Genomic DNA, 21,399 nt, shown 5'->3' with positions numbered 1-21,399 from the left:
AAATGCAGTATGAGATAGGATAAGGTTTAATGAAATGGGCCGTTATTGAACTGATTTGCATAGTAACTATAGATTGAATGTTTGCATTCTATGTGGCTCTCTGGGCTTGGATGAGATTTCTCAGCAGTTTAATAACCTGTACAACTGACTTTTGATAATAATTTTGACTGTTTCATTATGTTTAGGCTATAGCCTAGTGCTTATGTTATTCATATTTGATGAGATGATTCAACTGGCAACATTGAACGACAGTCTACTCACTTATTATAGTAGTAACATTGAACGACAGTCTACTCACTTATTATAGTAGTAACATTGAACGACAGTCTACTCACTTATTATAGTAGTAACATTGAACCACAGTCTACTCACTTATTATAGTAGCAACATTGAACGACAGTCTACTCACTTATTATAGTAGCAACATTGAACGACAGTCTACTCACTTATTATAGTAGTACCATTGAACGACAGGCTACTCACTTATTCGCTACTGTGGTGGTGGTAGGCTACATCGTCCATTTTAGTCTCTCTCTCCCCTTCCCAACTCCTCTACCTCCCTGTCTGTCACACACGCTCTCTCTCTCTCTCTCTCTCTCTCTCTCTCTCTCTCTCTCTCTCTCTCTCTCTCTCTCTCTCTCTCACACACACACAGTCATGTTGAGCAAATGAGCGCTGCTCCTATTCGGGTCTTTGGATTTGCAGTGAGTGGCATGTTTCACAGCGTCTAGCCCTCTGACCAGCTTCTGTATGTACATGTATCAACAGGACACGATCTGAACCACTATCGCAGACCACACTTGCATCAAAAGCGCATGGAAAGACTCTGAACACTGCATTTGTGCCGGTAAGTGTGTGTGTGTACCCATTGTACATTTCTATCGTGGCATGTCTGTCTAATTCCCAGCAGTTAGATCTGTTTGCAACAGCACTGACGTCAAGTTAATACTGTTTTCTATCATAGCCACTGACAGACAGTCGAATGTTAATGTGTTATTTCACGATCCTCTGTTTGATGAATGCGTTCTAAAGCCCATGTATGCTAAACGGGGAGCAGTGCTCTGGTTTCTCCAGTGGGACCAATGCAACCACCACATCCCATATGAGTGATGGTGAGAACGTTTAATATAAAAGTTATAAAGATGGACATTATTGACTTTGACAACTGAAAACAAAATAATGTCAGAATGAGATTAGGAGGCTATTTCATGCGTTTTTACCCGCCATGAGTTTTCCACAGTGTAGAAAGAAACAGAGAGCTCTCCGACCATCTGCCCCTCTTTTTTTCCTTTAACCTTTTTTAACTAGACAAGTCAGTTAAGAACAAATTCTTATTTGCTGTGACGGCCTACACTGGCCAAACCCGGACGACGCTGGGCCAATTGTGTGCCGCCCTATGGGACTCCCAATCACGGCCAGTTGTGATACAGCCTGGAATCGAACCAGGGTCTGTAGTGACGCCTCTAGCACTGAGATGCCGTGCTTAGACCGCTGCGCCACTCGGGAGTCCCCACTTGTTCTCACTCTCGTAGCTCCGCCGCTTATCCTCGTATCCATTTCAGTGACTCCAATAATATCGAGTGGCGGTAGCGAGCGTATTGGCTGTGTGTAAGGGCTCGATGGGGTCACCCTAGCCGGGTTAATTGAGTTAGCAGCCCGCGCCTGGTGGCTGCGTGACAGGGGAGAAAGGAAGGGACCCGGGATGCCCTGGTGGGTCTGGGACGCACAATTATTTGTGCAATAGCGGTCCATCTAGTGGTTAAACGATCCCCCGGGAACGCGTGTGGTTATGTCACACATGAGTACCAGTGACTGTGTGTAAGAGAGACACGGAAAGTGTAAATTCTTGTGAGAAGTAGTTATGTTTCAGGTTCCCTTTGGTCCTTATGCAACAGTGTTCTCGAAAACGCTGTCACACTATAGCTGTCTGTCGCCCTTACACCGTCACCACGGCACTCTGTTCTGTGCGCAGGCTCTGGCAGGCGGCGATAAGAGTTAGTGGGAACCGGCCTGCTCAGAAACTCCTGTACCGCTGAATGTGATCCGTCAGGGTCCATGACCACTTTGATTAGAAGAAAATAAACCTTTTTACAGTACGGCGCTAACCCGGGTCTCCAAGCCCGGCCCGTGTGGTTGCGCGTTCAGGGCAGGCGGCAGGAAAGCCAGAGACGTGTGCGCCCTCCCCTGCTCCCATTCTATATGATAACCTATTGTGCGCTGCAATGAATTGGGTAATAATAGCATTGATCTGAACCTGACCCCTCGGGCGTCGTGCCCTTCGGTCCATTGATCGTATCTAGGATTTATGGAGGGTGGTTAGGGACCTAGGCCATACTCTGGCCAAGATGGGTGTGGTGGGCTTTTGTGCATAACAGAGGTTTTCTTGTGTGCAATGTTTATGTATAATAATGTTTTATGTGTATGTGCCTAGAGTCGTTTGAACTGGACTTTGGCCTACTGCTATCTATGTGCTCCTCCTGATTGGTTACATATGAGAAGCTTTGACAACTGGTTGGGTACTATGCATCATCCTGAGTGTGTATATATATATATATATATAGAGAGAGAGAGAGAGAGAGAGAGAGAGAGAGAATCCGCATAGAAGAATGTGTGTGTATGGACCGTGCAGGACAGAGCGCAGCATTAATATCACTCTCAGACATTAGACCTATCATGTCTGGTACAGAACCATTCATCAGCCTCTCCTCTCATAGTGATGCCACTCAGATCCAATCCATTAGCCAAGCAGTGTGGGCAACACAAGTTTATGTCTGCCCACTGCAAGAGGACTCAGTTAGTGTGTGTTATGATTCTGTAATTGTTTTAAGGACAGATTGGATGTAAGTGTATGTGTCCCTCTCCATGCTCGAGGCTATCCTACGAATGTGTGTGTATGTTGATAAGAGATACAGCTTAAGGTGGGTGTGTGGGGAGTGTGAGTAAGTATGTTTGTAATGTGTGTGTGTGAAAGAGGGAGAGAGTTGTGACTCGTGATGGATGATGGAGAGGATAGATAATGACATCTTGTGAAGAAACACCATTCCCTCTTTTCCACCCCCTTCATTTCACACCAGTACACCCCCCCCCCCCCCCCCCCCCCCCCCCACTTGTTAGCAAAGGTGTCAACTAGAGAGGCCATGCAGGAGCTTTCAGGGATTTGTAGTTTTGCATGATGTCTACTTTGATGCAAATTAGCATTTTTGAATCGGAAAGTAAATAGAGCCGAATATATTAATAAAAGTCACCTTGTCCAAGAGAGATTTACATGGTTATCAAAATATCACGCCAGGGTAAGCCTACATGAAACACAGCCCTTATTTTAAGTTTTTCTAAAAATCCCCTACGGGAAAAATGAATAGTGGATAAACAATTGGAACCATTTCCCTGTTTGACCGCTAGGATTTATGGGTATTATGACACCTCCACTGTGGGGCTCTATTCACAGTCAACCCTTTTTCTATCACCCTTTTTTCTTCCTATTTTCCCCTTCCACAAAGAGAGCAACAAATATTTTCTACCTCACTCCATCTCTCCCTTGATTGCACTTTCTCTCTTCCCCCTTTCCCCCATTCCCACTGGGCAAAAACTGGTTGAATCAACGTTGTTTCCACGTCATTTCAACTCCAAAAATCTATGTTATGGGATTTGCAAAAAGTATTCAACGTAAGGGCATTTAGTATTTTTTCACGCAACTTTTAACCTAAAGCCAATGACATGGTGAGATTTTTGGTTGATTTAACAATGAAATTACAATAGTGTACAACTCAATGAAATTGAAATCAAAACTAGACATTGAATTGACATCTGTGCCCAGTGTGTTCTCTCCTCACACACAGAGAAACAACTCTGCCTCTACCACTCTCTCTCCCCCTCTCCTCTCTTGCTCTCTTCCTCCTCTCTATAGTTCCTGTACTGGCTAAAGTTCAGCAGGTGTGCATAGCGATGTTGATTTGCAGTCTGGTATCTCATCAGTGGGAGGCAGGTCATTGATGTGATTGTGTCTCTGTCCCCAATGTCTCTCCCTCCGCACAAACATCATCTTCCTCCCCTCCTCTCTTCCTCCCCTCCTCTCTTCCTCCCCTCCTATCCTGTTACAGATTATGCAAACCACAATTATAGTTAGATCTAGTTATACACAGACATGCTCAAATTCAGATTCTGGACACACACACGCTGATATAATGAAGACTGTTTGTGTGTCGTTCTTTCTCACACTCAAAAACAATGACTTTGTTGTGTACTTATATTTCTTATTCTTTCAGTGTGCGGTTTATACTCTTGTTTATGAATACTAATTGTTCCTTCCAAAACCAGCACTGGACCTAGGTCCACTGCTGTGCAAAGGGTTTATCTAGATGTTTTACACTCAAAACCAATATTTGGTGTACTGGACCATAGTAGACGTCAGGTCATCATAGAGTACATATTGAAAAGTTTCATTCCAAAACGCCATATATCAATTTTCTGAAATGTTGTTAAATTAGCTTATATTGTTTAAAGAACTTGTGAAAGAGATTGGTGTGTTTTTTTCCCAATATCTAATCATGGCATGGGTTTGTTCAATGACAGACATGTATTTGTTTAAAATCTATCACTTAATGGTTTCATTTCAGAGAGACACATAATAATGTTTTTTTGCAAAACACTATATATTCGCATTACTCAGAGAAATAAGTAGTACTGCTAGGTTTTACACAGTTAAATGTAGCAAATAACTACACTTTTAATAATGACATTTACAAATTATAAATTTGTAACATCAATATTTGTAAAATAATTATAAATAATAGTTCAAACAAATAATGTGAGATCTGTATGTAAAACATTTCCATTTGATATTTTAGTCATTTAGTAATGTTCTTATCCAGAGTGACTTAGAGTTAATGTAGTCATCTGAAGATACTGTTTCTAGTTGAGACCACCACATATCACAATCAAATATGCAGGATACTAACATTCTATTCCAGCTAAACAATGGATACATATAAAATATATGAATTCAAAATCATAGAACAATAATATTTTACACACACACGAAGATACCCATACGCAATCATTTCTGATGAAAAAACACAAATGTGAAAAATTGGTGGATACATCGTTTTGGAATTAAACTCTTCAATAATGAATTGTAGAGAAAGATAATCACAATTACAATGGCTGCCAAGTCTAAATGCAAGGGAAATACAACTCACTGGTTTGATTTGGTAGACTAGTAACAGCCAAACAAACACAGAGCCAGATGCTCACACACTGTTGTCTCAACACACACCCTGGGTTTCAACACACACCCTGGGCCTCAACACACACCCTGGGCCTCAACACACACCCTGGGCCTCAACACACACCCTAGGTTTCAACACACACCCTGGGCCTCAACACACACCCTGGGCCTCAACACACACCCTGGGCCTCAACACACACCCTAGGGCTCAACACACACCCTAGGGCTCAACACACACCCTGGGTCTCAACACACACCCTGGGCCTCAACACACATCTTGGGCCTTAACACACACACTGGGCCTCAACACACACCCTAGGGCTCAACACACACCCTAGGGCTCAACACACACCCTGGGTCTCAACACACACCCTGGGCCTCAACACACATCTTGGGCCTTAACACACACACTGGGCCTCAACACACACCCTGGGCCTCAACACACATCCTAGGGCTCAACACACACCCTGGGCCTCAACACACACCCTAGGTCTCAACACACACCCTGGGCCTCAACACACACCCTGGGCTTCAACACACACCCTAGGGCTCAACACACACCCTGGGCCTCAACACACACCCTAGGTCTCAACACACACCCTAGGGCTCAACACACACCCTGGGCCTCAGCACACACCCTAGGGCTCAATACACATCCTAGGGCTCAACACACACCCTGGGGCTCAACACACACCCTGGGCCTCAACACACACCCTAGGGCTCAACACACACCCTGGGTCTCAACACACACCCTAGGGCTCAACACACATCCTAGGGCTCAACACACACCCTGGGTCTCAACACACACCCTAGGTCTCAACACACATCCTAGGCCTCAACAGACACCCTAGGGCTCAACACACACCCTGGGTCTCAACACACACCCTAGGGCTCAACACACATCCTAGGGCTCAACACACACCCTGGGTCTCAACACACACCCTAGGTCTCAACACACATCCTAGGCCTCAACACACACCCTAGGGCTCAACACACACCCTGGGCCTCAACACACACCCTGGGCCTCAACACACACCCTAGGGCTCAACACACACCCTGGGCCTCAACACACACCCTAGGTCTCAACACACACCCTAGGGCTCAACACACATCCTAGGCCTCAACACACACCCTAGGGCTCAACACACACCCTGGGCCTCAACACACACCCTAGGGCTCAACACACACCCTGGGCCTCAACACACACCCTAGGTCTCAACACACACCCTGGGCCTCAACACACACCCTGGGCGTCAACACACACGCTGGGCCTCAACCCACAGCCTGGGCCTCAACACACATCCTAGGCCTCAACACACACCCTGGGCCTCAACACACACCCTAGGTCTCAACACACACACTGGGCCTCAACACACACACTGGGCCTCAACACACACACTGGCATACTACACATGTGATGTATTGAGGATCTGGAGCAGTCTGCCCACTTTCCAAATCTTTGATCTCTCTGCTCACTTTCCTGAGGCAAAAAATGTGTGTTTGTGTCTGTGTGTGTATGTGTTATGATGATAGGTGTGTATTGCTGTTTGTCACACTCCACTATAGTGAAAAGCCATTGTCAGACTTATCGAACTTCTGAAACCTGGGATAGCGATCTCTGTTAATTTATACTTCTTTTTACGTGCGTGTGAAGTTATCACCAGCTCCATTTGTGTGTGGTGTGTGTGTGTGTGTGTGTGTGTGTGTGTGTGTGTGTGTGTGTGTGTGTGTGTGTGTGTGTGTGGGGGGGGGGGGGGGGGGGGGGGGGCTACCAGCTCTCACCATCTCATGTCAGAATTAGATGTTCATCCATGTTTCTTACACGTCAAATTTCAAAGTTATTCCAAACGTCAAATTTCAAAGTGTTTAAGGTGAAGTTTAGGCATTAACTCAGAAATGTAAGGTTAGGCATTGACTACAAATGGTTAAGGTTTGAGATAGGCTTAAAACAAAAATACATTTCTAACACTGGATTTGAGCTTGAATCATTCCATCTCTGTCCACAACACCTTAACAAAACCAAAACCTCCTCGAAGGTAACCGCGGTCACTCACTGTTGCCCCTAGTGGCCAGTTTCCACATCATCAGACATGGATGGACATTGAATACTGACTTGTATTGTGTGTGTGTGTGTGTGTGTCCTCACAACCAGTCCTGCAGAATGTCCATTCCTGCCTGTCTGAATAACTCCCCCACACTATTTCCATCTCTGTCTACCCCTCCTCTCTCACTCTCTCCTGTCCTTCCTTCCCTCTCTCTTCTCTTCTCCTCCCCTCATCCTCTCTCTCCATCTTCCTAACCCTCCCTCTCTCTTCTCCTCCACTACTCCCTATCGATCCATCCAAGTCATGAGTCACAGAGCAACATCATCTCCCTGATTGATGGGTGTCAGAAATCAATCCAAAATAACTTTAGGAAAGAATGACAGAATGAAAGAAAAAAAAAAAGAGCATCTCAACAGACAGTACCCTTCGTCATCTCTGTGTTGTAATCATGGATTCCATCTTCTGTCTCATCGCCCCTCCCTCCCTTTACCTCCCGAGTGGCGCAGCGGTCTAAGGCACTGCATTTCAGTGCAAGAGGCGTCCCTACAGACCCTGGTTCGATTCCAGGCTGTATCTCAACCAGCTGTGATTGGGAGTCCCATAGGGCGGCGTACAATTGGCCCACGCTCGTCCAGGTTAGGGTTTGGCCGGGGTAGACCATCATTGTAAATAAGAACTTGTTCTTAACTGACTTGCCTAGATAAAAAATAATAATTCTCTCTCCTCCTTTTCTATTGAAAGGCAGGCTGAGGCTCCACTGGTGGGAAAGGAAAGAGACCAAGACCCAAGAGATACACTGACAGACAAGAAGAGAGATAGCCTCAGTTGTCCCTAACTCTCTAACGGTAAGGGTAGCAGAGGAGACATACAAGAGGCAGTGTGTTAAGGAGAGCCAAGGTCATTTGGGCTGCGTTACCCCTTTAGCCCTCTAGTGGGCGCCCTCCTCTCTCATATCAGGCCTGGAGGGACATGGCCATCTGAAAGACTCCTCTCTCTACCACCTTCCACCACTCCCTCTATCAGTCTCTCTTTTTACAACAACGTAACGCTAATCAACCCTCGTTGCCATGGAGAAGACATACTCCCTCACGGCCCACTACGATGAGTTCCAGGAGGTCAAGTATGGTGGTCGCTATAGCAGCGGCACCCTTAGCAACGGCATGAGCCTGCACTTGGGCGGGAGCCTGGACCGTAATGTTGGGCGGGGCCGAGGCAAAGGGGGCGGGGCTAGTGATCGGAGTCGGGACCTGAGTGGCATCAACAGCGGACAGGGACTTCCTCGTTGGAGCCGCAGGGAGATCTGCCTGCTCTCTGCTCTGGTGTTCGCTGCGGGGATGTGTGTCATCCTGGGCAGCATGCTGGCACTCAAATACATCTCCCTGGACTTCCAGCAGGAGGCGCACTGCAGACAGGACTGCCAGAAGAAACGCTCGTTAGTCCGAGCCGCACGCTTCGTCCAGGCCAACATCGACCCCACCATCCAGCCCTGCCAGGACTTCTACAGCTTTGCCTGCGGCGGCTGGCTACGACGCCATGGCATCCCAGAGGACAAGCTGAGCTATGGCATCATCACCGCCATCGGAGAGCACAACGAGGAGAAGCTACGACGCCTCCTGCTGGAGCCCGTGCGCCGGCGCACCGTGGACTCGGCTGAACGCAAGGTGAAAGAGTTCTACCGCTCCTGTGTGAACATCCATGAGATTGACAAGCTGGGGTCAGGGCCCATGACGGAGGTGATTGACAGCTGTGGCGGGTGGGACCTGGTTGGAGCGCCCTCTGGTGGTGCGGGGTGGGAGAGCAGTACTGCACCAGCCAGACCAGACTTTGATGAGCTGCTCTATAGGACCCAGGGGGTGTATAGCACGGCTGTCTTCTTCTCTCTCACTGTCAACGTAGACGATAAGAACTCCTCACGCAACGCTATCAGGGTAAGAATGTGTGTATGTATGTGTCTGTCTGTCTGTGAACAACTACTGTTCATCATCTGACTGATATACCATCTGTTTACTTACATGTCGGTGTTGTTAACACGTGTTCATATGTGTTCTCTTAACTGTGTGTGTATTTATAGATTGATCAGGAGGGGCTCACACTGCCTGAGAGGACTCTGTACCTGGGGCAGGATGAGGACAGTGTGAAGGTAAAGGATTACCCCCTCCCTCTTTCTATCCACCATTCCATCTCTCCATCTGTTCACTTATCGACCCATTCCTTTCTTCTCCATCTATCCACCTGTTTGTTCCTGTCATCGCTGTTTTATTTTGTTATCCCGTCTGCTCCGCCATATGTCACACTGCTGTCCATTGACCATTAATAATGATGTCATGTTGTTGTCCAATCTCCATTAATGATGATGTCATGGACAGATCCTGGCAGCTTACAAGGCCCTGATGGAGCGTCTGCTAAGCATGCTGGGAGCTCACAATGCCACTCAGAAGTCCAAAGAGATCCTACAGCTGGAAACACGCCTGGCCAGCGTAAGTGTATGTCTGTGTGTGTGTGTGTGTGTGTGTGTGTGTGTGTGTGTTCAGTTGTAATGTTTCTTCCCCTCTGTTTCAGATCACTGTGTCTGAGTATGATGAACAGAGAAAGGACATCAGCATTATGTACAACCGCATCACCCTGAGACAACTACAGCGCATCGCTCCCAGTGTGAGTACCACACACACACACATCTTTATATCTGTATTGTGTGTGTGTGTGTGTGTGTGTGTGTGTGTGTGTGTGTGTGTGTGTGTGTGTGTGTGTGTGTGTGTGTGTGTGTGTGTGTGTGTGTGTGTGTGTGTGTGTGTTTGTGTGTGTATGTGTGTGTGTGCAGAAGTATGATGGATTAAGAGCTGAACTCCAGCAGAGCATTGTGAAGAGTGTGTGTGCGTGCGAGGCGGGGGTCCATTCTACGCCCTGTAAACCATTCATACTCACGCCTCTGTGGCTCAGCGAAGCTGTCCGCCCTGCAGGGATAGAAGGAGACCAACGGGGGGCTACGGAACGAGGGAGGTGGGAGGGAGAGAGAGGGTAGAGAAAGGGAGAGGACTGGATAAATGGTGGTCGACAGGGGGACTACAGAAGGAGGATAGAGGGAGGAGGGGGGAAAGGAGAGAGAGGGGAACCGATGGGGGAGCATATGGAATGAATCTGGGGGACAGAGGGACTGGGCGGGTAGAGAAAGAGGGAGGAGAGGGGGGAAGACAGGAGGGGAGAGCCATAAGGTGCGTTGGAGAGCAGCAGGAAACTGATGGAGAATTCAGAGCTGCTCCATCACTTCTGATTGGAGAAGAAGGGAGGGGAGGGGAGCGAAGGGGGGAGTGGACATGAACGGAGAGAGAGATGGATGATGTGAGCTTCACTAGCATCACTGATAAAACGAGAGAAAGAAACATGAGAGAAAAAGAAAGAAAGAAAGAAAGAAAGAAAGAATACAAGAAATGTGAAAGAGATTACTAAAAATATGCAAATGGAGAGTGAAAATGACATACAGAGAGACAGACAGATGGATGTAGAGACAGACAGCAAAACCCAGGGGAGGAGTAATAGGCAGTAGCTGTAACTGTTGGTTAGAAAGATGGACAATTAGATATACAGATGTAGGATATTAATTGATCACTCTTTTGTTGCTGAGAATTTTATTGCGCAGCACGAAATGCAAATTTGTAGTGTATTTGGATTTTAAAAAGGCTTCTAAGGTTTGTAATTTCCACTTTGAAATTTCTGACTTGATTTGGCCGAAAAAAAAGTGTCAACAGCTTCAAAAATGTACATTCATTAAAATCCTCATAATAATTCACATTTCCTTTTGCTGCAGGATTATTTTCCAGCTGAAGCAAACTGGCTCAAATTAAGAGAGCCTACATCAGTCCACGCTCAGACAGACAGACATGGTCAAATTACGTTCATACTGATTTATCCCTCTCCACCTTTCCCGCTTTCACTCTCTCGCACTCTTTTCTACTATCCCACTATTGCCTGTTAATAATAGTGGGAGATTATGAGACCATTTGGGATTACAGGGATGCTGTATGCTTAGAAGTTAAGGAGGAACTTTGTGTTGTGGATGACCTAAACTGTGAGCAGCAGTTTCTAGGGCTTTACCTTCTTGTTATCCTCTATATGTTTTTGATATTGTGGAGGCAGCATTTTCACTTTCCTTACTGATAAAATAAAGGCTTGTTGGAACTCCCCCTTCCTTTCATCAGAGCAGTGTGACAACAATCATGTTTTCTTATCTTGCTGAAACTCAAACCTCCTCTCCCTCCCCTTTCCTCTTCTGGCTCTCTCCTCTCCTCTTTTCTCCTCTCCTCTCCTCTCCTCTCCTCTCCTCTCCTCTCCTCTCCTCTCCTCTCCTCTCCTCTCCTCTCCTCTCCTCTCCTCTCCTCTCCTCTCCTCTCCTCTCCTCTCCTCTCCTCTCCTCTCCTCTCCTCTCCTCTCCCTGCTCTCTCCCTCTCCTTTTTCTTCCTGCTCCCTCCCTCTCCTTTCCTCTTCCTCCTCTCCTCTCCTTTCTTTTCCTCTTCCTGCTTCTTTCTGCTCTCTCCTCTCCTGTCCTCTCCTTTCCTCTCCTTTCCTCTCCTGTCCTCTCCTCTTTCTGCTCTCTCCTCTCCTGTAACCTGTCTCCACAGCTGCACTGGAAACGTTTGTTGGACAGAATCTTCCATGATAACTTCTCTGAGGATGAAGAGATTGTGGTGTTGGCTACTGACTACATGGAGAAAGTCTCCGAGATCATCAAGACCACCTCCAAAAGGTGAGGGAGGGAGGGAGGGTGGGAGGAGGGGAAGGGTGGGAGGGTGGGAGGAGGTGAAGGGTGGGAGGAGGGAAGGGTGGGAGGAGGGGAGGAGGTGAAGGGTGGGAGAGTGGGAGGAGGGAAGGGTGGGAGGAGGGGAAGGGTGGGAGGGTGGGTGGGAGGAGAGGAGGGAAAGGGTGGATGAGAGGCAGAGGAAGAATGCAAAGGTTAGAGAGTTACATGGAAAATCAATGGCATAAGATACATGAGTTTTGAGCATGTGTAAGAACTTTTGTAGGAGTTGCTGAATTAGTGTGTGTGGCCTTTACTAGGGTTGTTACTATACGTTGAAGTGTCATAGTGTGTATACATGTGTTTTACTAGGGTTGTTACTATACGTTGAAGTGTCATAGTGTGTATACATGTGTTTTACTAGGGTTGTTACTATACGTTGAAGTGTCATAGTGTGTATACATTTGTTTTACTAGGGTTGTTACTATATGTTGTGTCATGTTGAAGTGTCATAGTGTGTATACATTTGTTTTACTAGGGTTGTTACTATACGTTGAAGTGTCACAGTGTGTATACATTTGTTTTACTAGGGTTGTTACTATACGTTGTAGTGTCACAGTGTGTATACATTTGTTTTACTAGGGTTGTTACTATACGTTATGTCATGTTGAAGTGTCATAGTGTGTATACATTTGTTTTACTAGGGTTGTTACTATATGTTGTAGTGTCACAGTGTGTATACATTTGTTTTACTAGGGTTGTTACTATACGTTGTAGTGTCACAGTGTGTATACATTTGTTTTACTAGGGTTGTTACTATACGTTGAAGTGTCACAGTGTGTATACATTTGTTTTACTAGGGTTGTTACTATATGTTGAAGTGTCATAGCGTGTATACATTTGTTTTACTAGGGTTGTTACTATACGTTATGTCATGTTGAAGTGTCATAGTGTGTATACATTTGTTTTACTAGGGTTGTTACTATACGTTGTAGTGTCACAGTGTGTATACATTTGTTTTACTAGGGTTGTTACTATACATTGTAGTGCCATAGTGTGTATGCATTTGTTTTACTAGGGTTGTTACTATACGTTATGTCATGTTGAAGTGTCATAGTGTGTATACATTTGTTTTACTAGGGTTGTTACTAGTAGGGTTGTTACTATACGTTGTGTCATGTTGAAGTGTCATAGTGTGTATACATTTGTTTTACTAGGGTTGTTACTATATGTTGTGTCATGTTGAAGTGTCATAGTGTGTATACATTTGTTTTACTAGGGTTGTTACTATATGTTGTGTCATGTTGAAGTGTCATAGTGTGTATACATTTGTTTTACTAGGGTTGTTACTATATGTTGTGTCATGTTGAAGTGTCATAGTGTGTATACATTTGTTTTACTAGGGTTGTTACTATATGTTGTGTCATGTTGAAGTGTCATAGTGTGTATACATTTGTTTTACTAGGGTTGTTACTATATGTTGTGTCATGTTGAAGTGTCATAGTGTGTATACATTTGTTTTACTAGGGTTGTTACTATACGTTGTGTCATGTTGAAGTGTCACAGTGTGTATACATTTGTTTTACTAGGGTTGTTACTATACGTTGTAGTGTCACAGTGTGTATACATTTGTTTTACTAGGGTTGTTACTATACGTTATGTCATGTTGAAGTGTCATAGTGTGTATACATTTGTTTTACTAGGGTTGTTACTAGTAGGGTTGTTACTATACGTTGTGTCATGTTGAAGTGTCATAGTGTGTATACATTTGTTTTACTAGGGTTGTTACTATATGTTGTAGTGTCACAGTGTGTATACATTTGTTTTACTAGGGTTGTTACTAGTAGGGTTGTTACTATACGTTGTGTCATGTTGAAGTGTCATAGTGTGTATACATTTGTTTTACTAGGGTTGTTACTATATGTTGTGTCATGTTGAAGTGTCATAGTGTGTATACATTTGTTTTACTAGGGTTGTTACTATATGTTGTGTCATGTTGAAGTGTCATAGTGTGTATACATTTGTTTTACTAGGGTTGTTACTATATGTTGTGTCATGTTGAAGTGTCATAGTGTGTATACATTTGTTTTACTAGGGTTGTTACTATATGTTGTGTCATGTTGAAGTGTCATAGTGTGTATACATTTGTTTTACTAGGGTTGTTACTAGTAGGGTTGTTACTATACGTTATGTCATGTTGAAGTGTCACAGTGTGTATACATTTGTTTTACTAGGGTTGTTACTATATGTTGAAGTGTCATAGTGTGTATACATTTGTTTTACTAGGGTTGTTACTAGTAGGGTTGTTACTATACGTTATGTCATGTTGAAGTGTCATAGTGTGTATACATTTGTTTTACTAGGGTTGTTACTATATGTTATGTCATGTTGAAGTGTCATAGTGTGTATACATTTGTTTTACTAGGGTTGTTACTATACGTTGTAGTGTCACAGTGTGTATACATTTGTTTTACTAGGGTTGTTACTATATGTTGTGTCATGTTGAAGTGTCATATTGTGTATACATTTGTTTTACTAGGGTTGTTACTATACGTTGAAGTGTCACAGTGTGTATACATTTGTTTTACTAGGGTTGTTACTATATGTTGTGTCATGTTCAAGTGTCATAGTGTGTATACATTTGTTTTACTAGGGTTGTTACTATATGTTGTGTCATGTTGAAGTGTCATAGTGTGTATACATTTGTTTTACTAGGGTTGTTACTATATGTTGTGTCATGTTGAAGTGTCATAGTGTGTATACATTTGTTTTACTAGGGTTGTTACTATATGTTGTGTCATGTTGAAGTGTCATAGTGTGTATACATTTGTTTTACTAGGGTTGTTACTATATGTTGTGTCATGTTGAAGTGTCATAGTGTGTATACATTTGTTTTACTAGGGTTGTTACTAGTAGGGTTGTTACTATACGTTATGTCATGTTGAAGTGTCACAGTGTGTATACATTTGTTTTACTAGGGTTGTTACTATATGTTGAAGTGTCATAGTGTGTATACATTTGTTTTACTAGGGTTGTTACTAGTAGGGTTGTTACTATACGTTATGTCATGTTGAAGTGTCATAGTGTGTATACATTTGTTTTACTAGGGTTGTTACTATATGTTATGTCATGTTGAAGTGTCATAGTGTGTATACATTTGTTTTACTAGGGTTGTTACTATACGTTGTAGTGTCACAGTGTGTATACATTTGTTTTACTAGGGTTGTTACTATACGTTGAAGTGTCATAGTGTGTATACATTTGTTTTACTGGGGTTGTTACTATACGTTATGTCATGTTGAAGTGTCATAGTGTGTATACATTTGTTTTACTAGGGTTGTTACTATATGTTGTGTCATGTTGAAGTGTCATAGTGTGTATACATTTGTTTTACTAGGGTTGTTACTATACGTTATGTCATGTTGAAGTGTCATAGTGTGTATACATTTGTTTTACTAGGGTTGTTACTATATGTTGTGTCATGTTGAAGTGTCATAGTGTGTATACATTTGTTTTACTAGGGTTGTTACTATATGTTGTGTCATGTTGAAGTGTCATAGTGTGTATACATTTGTTTTACTAGGGTTGTTACTATACGTTATGTCATGTTGAAGTGTCATAGTGTGTATACATTTGTATTTCTAGGGTTGTTACTATACGTTGAAGTGTCATAGTGTGTATACATTTGTTTTACTAGGGTTGTTACTATACGTTATGTCATGTTGAAGTGTCATAGTGTGTATACATTTGTTTTACTAGGGTTGTTACTATACGATGAAGTGTCACAGTGTGTATACATTTGTTTTACTAGGGTTGTTCCTATACGTTGAAGTGTCACAGTGTGTATACATTTGTTTTACTAGGGTTGTTACTATACGTTGTGTCATGTTGAATTGTCATAGTGTGTATACATTTGTTTTACTAGGGTTGTTACTATATGTTGTGTCATGTTGAAGTGTCATAGTGTGTATACATTGTTTTTACTAGGGTTGTTACTATACGTTGAAGTGTCACAGTGTGTATACATTTGTTTTACTAGGGTTGTTACTATACGTTGAAGTGTCACAGTGTGTATACATTTGTTTTACTAGGGTTGTTACTATATGTTGTGTCATGTTGAAGTGTCACAGTGTGTATACATTTGTTTTACTAGGGTTGTTACTAGTAGGGTTGTTACTATACGTTATGTCATGTTGAAGTGTCATAGTGTGTATACATTTGTTTTACTAGGGTTGTTACTATACATTGTGTCATGTTGAAGTGTCACAGTGTGTATACATTTGTTTTACTAGGGTTGTTACTATACGTTGTAGTGTCATAGTGTGTATACATTTGTTTTACTAGGGTTGTTACTATACGTTATGTCATGTTGAAGTGTCATAGTGTGTATACATTTGTTTTACTAAGGTTGTTACTATATGTTGAAGTGTCACAGTGTGTATACATTTGTTTTACTAGGGTTGTTACTAGTAGGGTAGTTACTATATGTTGTGTCATGTTGAAGTGTCATAGTGTGTATACATTTGTTTTACTAGGGTTGTTACTATACGTTGTGTCATGTTGAAGTGTCATAGTGTGTATACATTTGTTTTACTAGGGTTGTTACTATTCGTTGTAGTTTCATAGTGTGTATACATTTGTTTTACTAGGGTTGTTACTATACGTTGAAGTGTCATAGTGTGTATACATTTGTTTTACTAGGGTTGTTACTATATGTTGTAGTGTCACAGTGTGTATACATTTGTTTTACTAGGGTTGTTACTATATGTTGTGTCATGTTGAAGTGTCATTGTGTGTATACATTTGTTTTACTAGGGTTGTTACTATATGTTATGTCATGTTGAAGTGTCATAGTGTGTATACATTTGTTTTACTAGGGTTGTTACTAGTAGGGTTGTTACTTTATGTTGTGTCATGTTGAAGTGTCACAGTGTGTATACATTTGTTTTTGAGTGTGTGTGTATGTGGGGGTGTTGTGCTGTTGTGATGTTAAAGGCAGCTCTTGCCAGACTCCAGAGGTGGCTGTGAGGGCTAGTGGGAGTCAGGTTGCCTGTTACTACTGCTGACAGCTCTCCAATACTGACTGGTGTTATGCTCTATTCTACACTACACTACACTACACTACACTACACTACACTACACTACACTACGCTACTCTACGCTACTCTACGCTACACTACACTACACTACACTACACTACTCTACTCTACTCTACTCTACACTACACTACACTACACTACTCTACTCTACTCTACTCTACACTACACTACACTACACTTCACACCTGTCTGTCTGTAGCTTACTGTCTCTCAGTTCATTTTAGTTCATATAATTACAGTACATTTCAATTGATGGTCTGTCTCTATAGCTTTTTTATATTTCAATTTCAATATATTTCTTTACACCTCCACCCTCCCTCTCTCATCCTCATACCCCCCCTCCCTCATCCTTCATACACCCTCTCTCATCCTTCATACCCCCCCTCCCTCATCCTTCATACACCCTCCCTCATCCTTCATACCCCCTCCCCCTCCTTCATCCTTCATACCAACTCCCTCCTTCCCTCCCTCCCTCTCTCCCTCCCTCATCCTTCATACCAACTCCCTCCCTCCCTTATCCTTCATACCCCCTCCCTCATCCGTCATACCTCCTCCCTCTCTCTCTCCCTCATCCCTCATACTAACTCCCTCTCCCTCATCATTCATACCCCCTCCCTCATCCGTCATACCTCCTCCCTCTCTCTCTCCCTCATCCCTCATACTAACTCCCTCTCCCTCATCATTTATACCCCCTCCCTCATCCTTCATAACCCCTCCCTCATCATTCATACTCCCTCCCTCATCCTTCATACCTCCTCCCTCCCTCATCCTTCATACCCCCTCCCTCTTGCCTTCCCTCATCCTTCATACCCCCTCCTTCCCTCATCCTTCATACCTCCTCCCTCCCTCATCCTTCATACCCCCTCCCTCTCGCCTTCCCTCATCCTTCATACCCCCTCCTTCCCTCATCCTTCATACCTCCTCCCTCCCTCATCCTTCATACCCCCTCCCTCTCGCCTTCCCTCATCCTTCATACCCCCCCTCCCTCATCCTTCATACACCCTCCCTCATCCTTCATACCCCCTCCCCCTCCTTCATCCTTCATACCAACTCCCTCCCTCCCTCCCTCATCCTTCATACCCCCTCCCTCCCTCTCTCCCTCCCTCATCCTTCATACCAACTCCCTCCCTCCCTCCCTCATCCTTCATACCCCCTCCCTCCCTCTCTCCCTCCTTCATCCTTCATACCAACTCCCTCCCTCCCTCCCTCATCCTTCATACCCCCTCCCTCCCTCTCTCCCTCCCTCATCCTTCATACCAACTCCCTCATCCGTCATACCCCCTCCCTCTCGCCTTCCCTCATCCTTCATACCCCCCCTCCCTCATCCTTCATACACCCTCCCTCATCCTTCATACCCCCTCCCCCTCCTTCATCCTTCATACCAACTCCCTCCCTCCCTCATCCTTCATACCCCCTCCCTCCCTCCCTCTCTCCCTCCCTCATCCTTCATACCAACTCCCTCCCTCCCTCATCCTTCATACCCCCTCCCTCCCTCTCTCCCTCCCTCATCCTTCATACCAACTCCCTCATCCGTCATACCCCCTCCCTCTCGCCTTCCCTCATCCTTCATACCCCCTCCCTCCCTCATCCTTCATACCCCCTCCCTCTCGCCTTCCCTCATCCTTCATACCCCCTCCTTCCCTCATCCTTCATACCCCCTCCCTCTCTCATCATTCATACCCCCTCCTTCCCTCATCATTCATACCCCCTCCCTCCCTCATCCTTCATACCAACTCCCTCTCTCATCATTCATACCCCCTCCCTCCCTCATCCTTCATACCAACTCCCTCTCTCCCTCCAGCTGTATTCCTGCTCTTATCTCCTTTCCTCCTTTTCTCTGTTCTTGTATGTAGTTATATCAGTTCTTGAGTAAGATGTTCTTTGAAATGAGAAAAGAGACACACAGTGGGGTGAGTGCTCTCATAAAATGTCACGTCACCTAATATCAGATAATGTAATAATAATCTTATCATAATCCTCTTTACTATAATCACCCTTATTATCGTCACTGTGGTGACGACCGGCATTACAGCCAATCCACTTTGATCCTCAAGTCGCTGGAGATTTTGTCTTTTCTTTAGTTTTTTCCCCCTTTCTCTCCATCCTGGTGATTTCAGTGATAAACCCCTCACTTCATGTTCCCTCCTCTCTCTGTTTTCTCCTTCCTCTCTCTTTTTACTGTCTGTTTTCTCCCCCTCCCCCTCCCTCCCCCTCTCCCCTCCCTCCCTCAATGGGAAACATATGTTAACATTGCCAAAGCAAGTTAAGTAGATAATAAACAAAAGTTAAATAAACAATAAAAATGTACGGTAAACATTACACTCCCAAAAGTTCCGAAAGAATAAAGACATTTCAAATGTCATTATGTGCAAATAGTTAAAGTACAAAAGGGAAGATAAATAAACATAGATATGGGTTGTATTTACAATGGTGTTTGTTCTTCACTGGGTTGCCCTTTTCTTGTGGCAACAGGTCACAAATCTTGCTGCTGTGATGGCACACTGTGGTATTTCACCCAATAGATATGGGAGTTTATCGAAATTGGGTTTGTTTTAAAATTAAATTTTAACCGCACACTTGTTTGTGTACATGGATTTTATAGTGTCATATGTTTTTCCCCCAACACCACTTTCCATCAATTTGCATAGCAGACCCTCATGCCAAATTGAGTCAGAAGCTTTTTTGAAATCAACAAAGCATGAGAAGACTTTGTCTTTTTTTGTTTGTTTATCAATTAGGGTGTGCAGGGTGAATATGTGGTCTGTCGTACGGTAGTTTGGTAAAAAGCCAATTTGACATTTGCTCAATACATTGTTTTCACTGAGGAAATGTACGAGTCTGTTGTTAATGATAATGCAGAGGATTTTCCCAAGGTTGCTGTTGACACATATCCCACAGTAGTTATTGGGGTCAAATTTATCTCCAATTTTGTGGATTGGGGTGATCAGTCCTTGGTTCCAAATATTGGGGAAAATGCCAGAGCTAAGGATGATGTTAAAGAGTTTAAGTATAGCCAATTGGAATTTGTGGTCTGTATATTTAAGGATACCATCAACATCAGAGGCCTTTTTGGGTTGGAAGGTTTGTAATTTGTCCTGCAGTTCATTCAATGTAATTGGAGAATTCAGTGGGTTCTGGTAGTCCTTAATAGTTGATTCTAAGATTTTTATTTGATGATGTATATATTTTTGCTGTTTGTTCTTTGTTATAGGGCCAAAAAGATTGGAGAAGTGGTTTACCCATACATCTCCATTTTGGATAGATAACCTTTCGTGTTGTTGTTAGTTTAGTGTTTTCCAATTTTCCCTGAAGTGGTTAGATTCTATGGATTTGTTACGGCTGTCGTAGAGAGGGGACCAAAACGCAGCGTGGTAAGTGTTCATACTTTATTATAGATAACGAAACACTTAAACAAAAGAAACAAAATGAAAGCCAACAGTTCTGTCAGGTCACTGAATAACAAAACAGAAAATAGCTACCCACAAAACACAGGTGGGAAAAGGCTGCCTAAGTATGGTTCCCAATCAGAGACAACGATAGACAGCTGCCTCTGATTGGAAACCATACCTGGCCAAAACATAGAAATATAAATACATAGAATGCCCACCCCATATCACACCCTGACCTAACTAAACAGAGAAAAACGTCTCTCTCAGATCAGGGCGTGACAGGATTCCTCAATTACATTGATCTGATTTCTGACGTGCTGTTCCTTCTTTTTCCGTAGTGTATTTCTGTATTGTTTTAGTGATTCACCATGGTGAAGGCGTAGGCTCAGGGTTTCTGGTCTCTATGTTTTTGGTTGAATAGGTTTCTCAATTTCTTTCTTAGGTTTTTACATTCTTCATCAAACCATTTGTCATTGTTGTTCATTTTCTTCAGTTTTCCGTTTTACATTTTTAGATTTGATAGGGAAGCTGAGAGGTCAAAATATATTGTTTAGGTTTTCTACTGCCAAGTTTACACCTTCACTATTACAGTGAAATGTATTGTCCAGGAAGTTGTCTAAAAGGGATAAAAAATGTTGTTGCCTAATTGTTTTTAGGTAGGTTTCCACACTACTTTCCTTCCATCTATAGCATTTCTTAATATTATTCAGTTCCTTAGACTTTGATGCCTCATGATTGAGTATTGCTCTGTTCAAGTAGACTGTGATTTTTTCTGTGATCTGATAGGGGTGTCAGTGGGCTGACTGTGAATGCACTGAGAGACTCTGAGTTGAGGTCAGTGATAAAGTAGTCTACAGTACTACTGCCAAGAGATGAGCTATAGGTGTACCTACCATAGGAGTCCCCTCGAAGC

At 43.6% G+C, this 21,399-nt stretch overlaps 1 protein-coding gene across 3 annotated transcripts in view; it reads left to right on the top strand.

Annotated features, from left to right (window-relative positions):
• The first annotated feature begins 355 nt into the window (after positions 1-355).
• Positions 356-21,399, top strand: part of LOC106613064 (endothelin-converting enzyme-like 1) — a 38,890-nt gene continuing 17,846 nt past the window's right edge. The window contains exons 1-6 of one of the 3 annotated variants that reach the window (XM_014214951.3): positions 356-847; positions 8,011-9,197; positions 9,341-9,409; positions 9,636-9,746; positions 9,829-9,921; positions 11,883-12,007. In XM_014214951.3, coding sequence (XP_014070426.3) covers positions 8,337-9,197; positions 9,341-9,409; positions 9,636-9,746; positions 9,829-9,921; positions 11,883-12,007 — 1,259 coding nt within the window. In that variant the 5' untranslated portion in view covers positions 356-847; positions 8,011-8,336. The remainder of the gene's footprint in view (positions 848-8,010; positions 9,198-9,340; positions 9,410-9,635; positions 9,747-9,828; positions 9,922-11,882; positions 12,008-21,399) is intronic. The other 2 variants (XM_014214949.3, XM_014214948.3) reach the window with 2 other exon arrangements.

This window comes from Salmo salar, chromosome 09 (genome assembly GCF_965601325.2).
Source record: "Salmo salar chromosome 09, fSalSal1, whole genome shotgun sequence".
NCBI classification, from domain to species: domain Eukaryota; kingdom Metazoa; phylum Chordata; class Actinopteri; order Salmoniformes; family Salmonidae; genus Salmo; species Salmo salar.
This window is presented reverse-complemented; position numbering and strand designations above follow the sequence as displayed.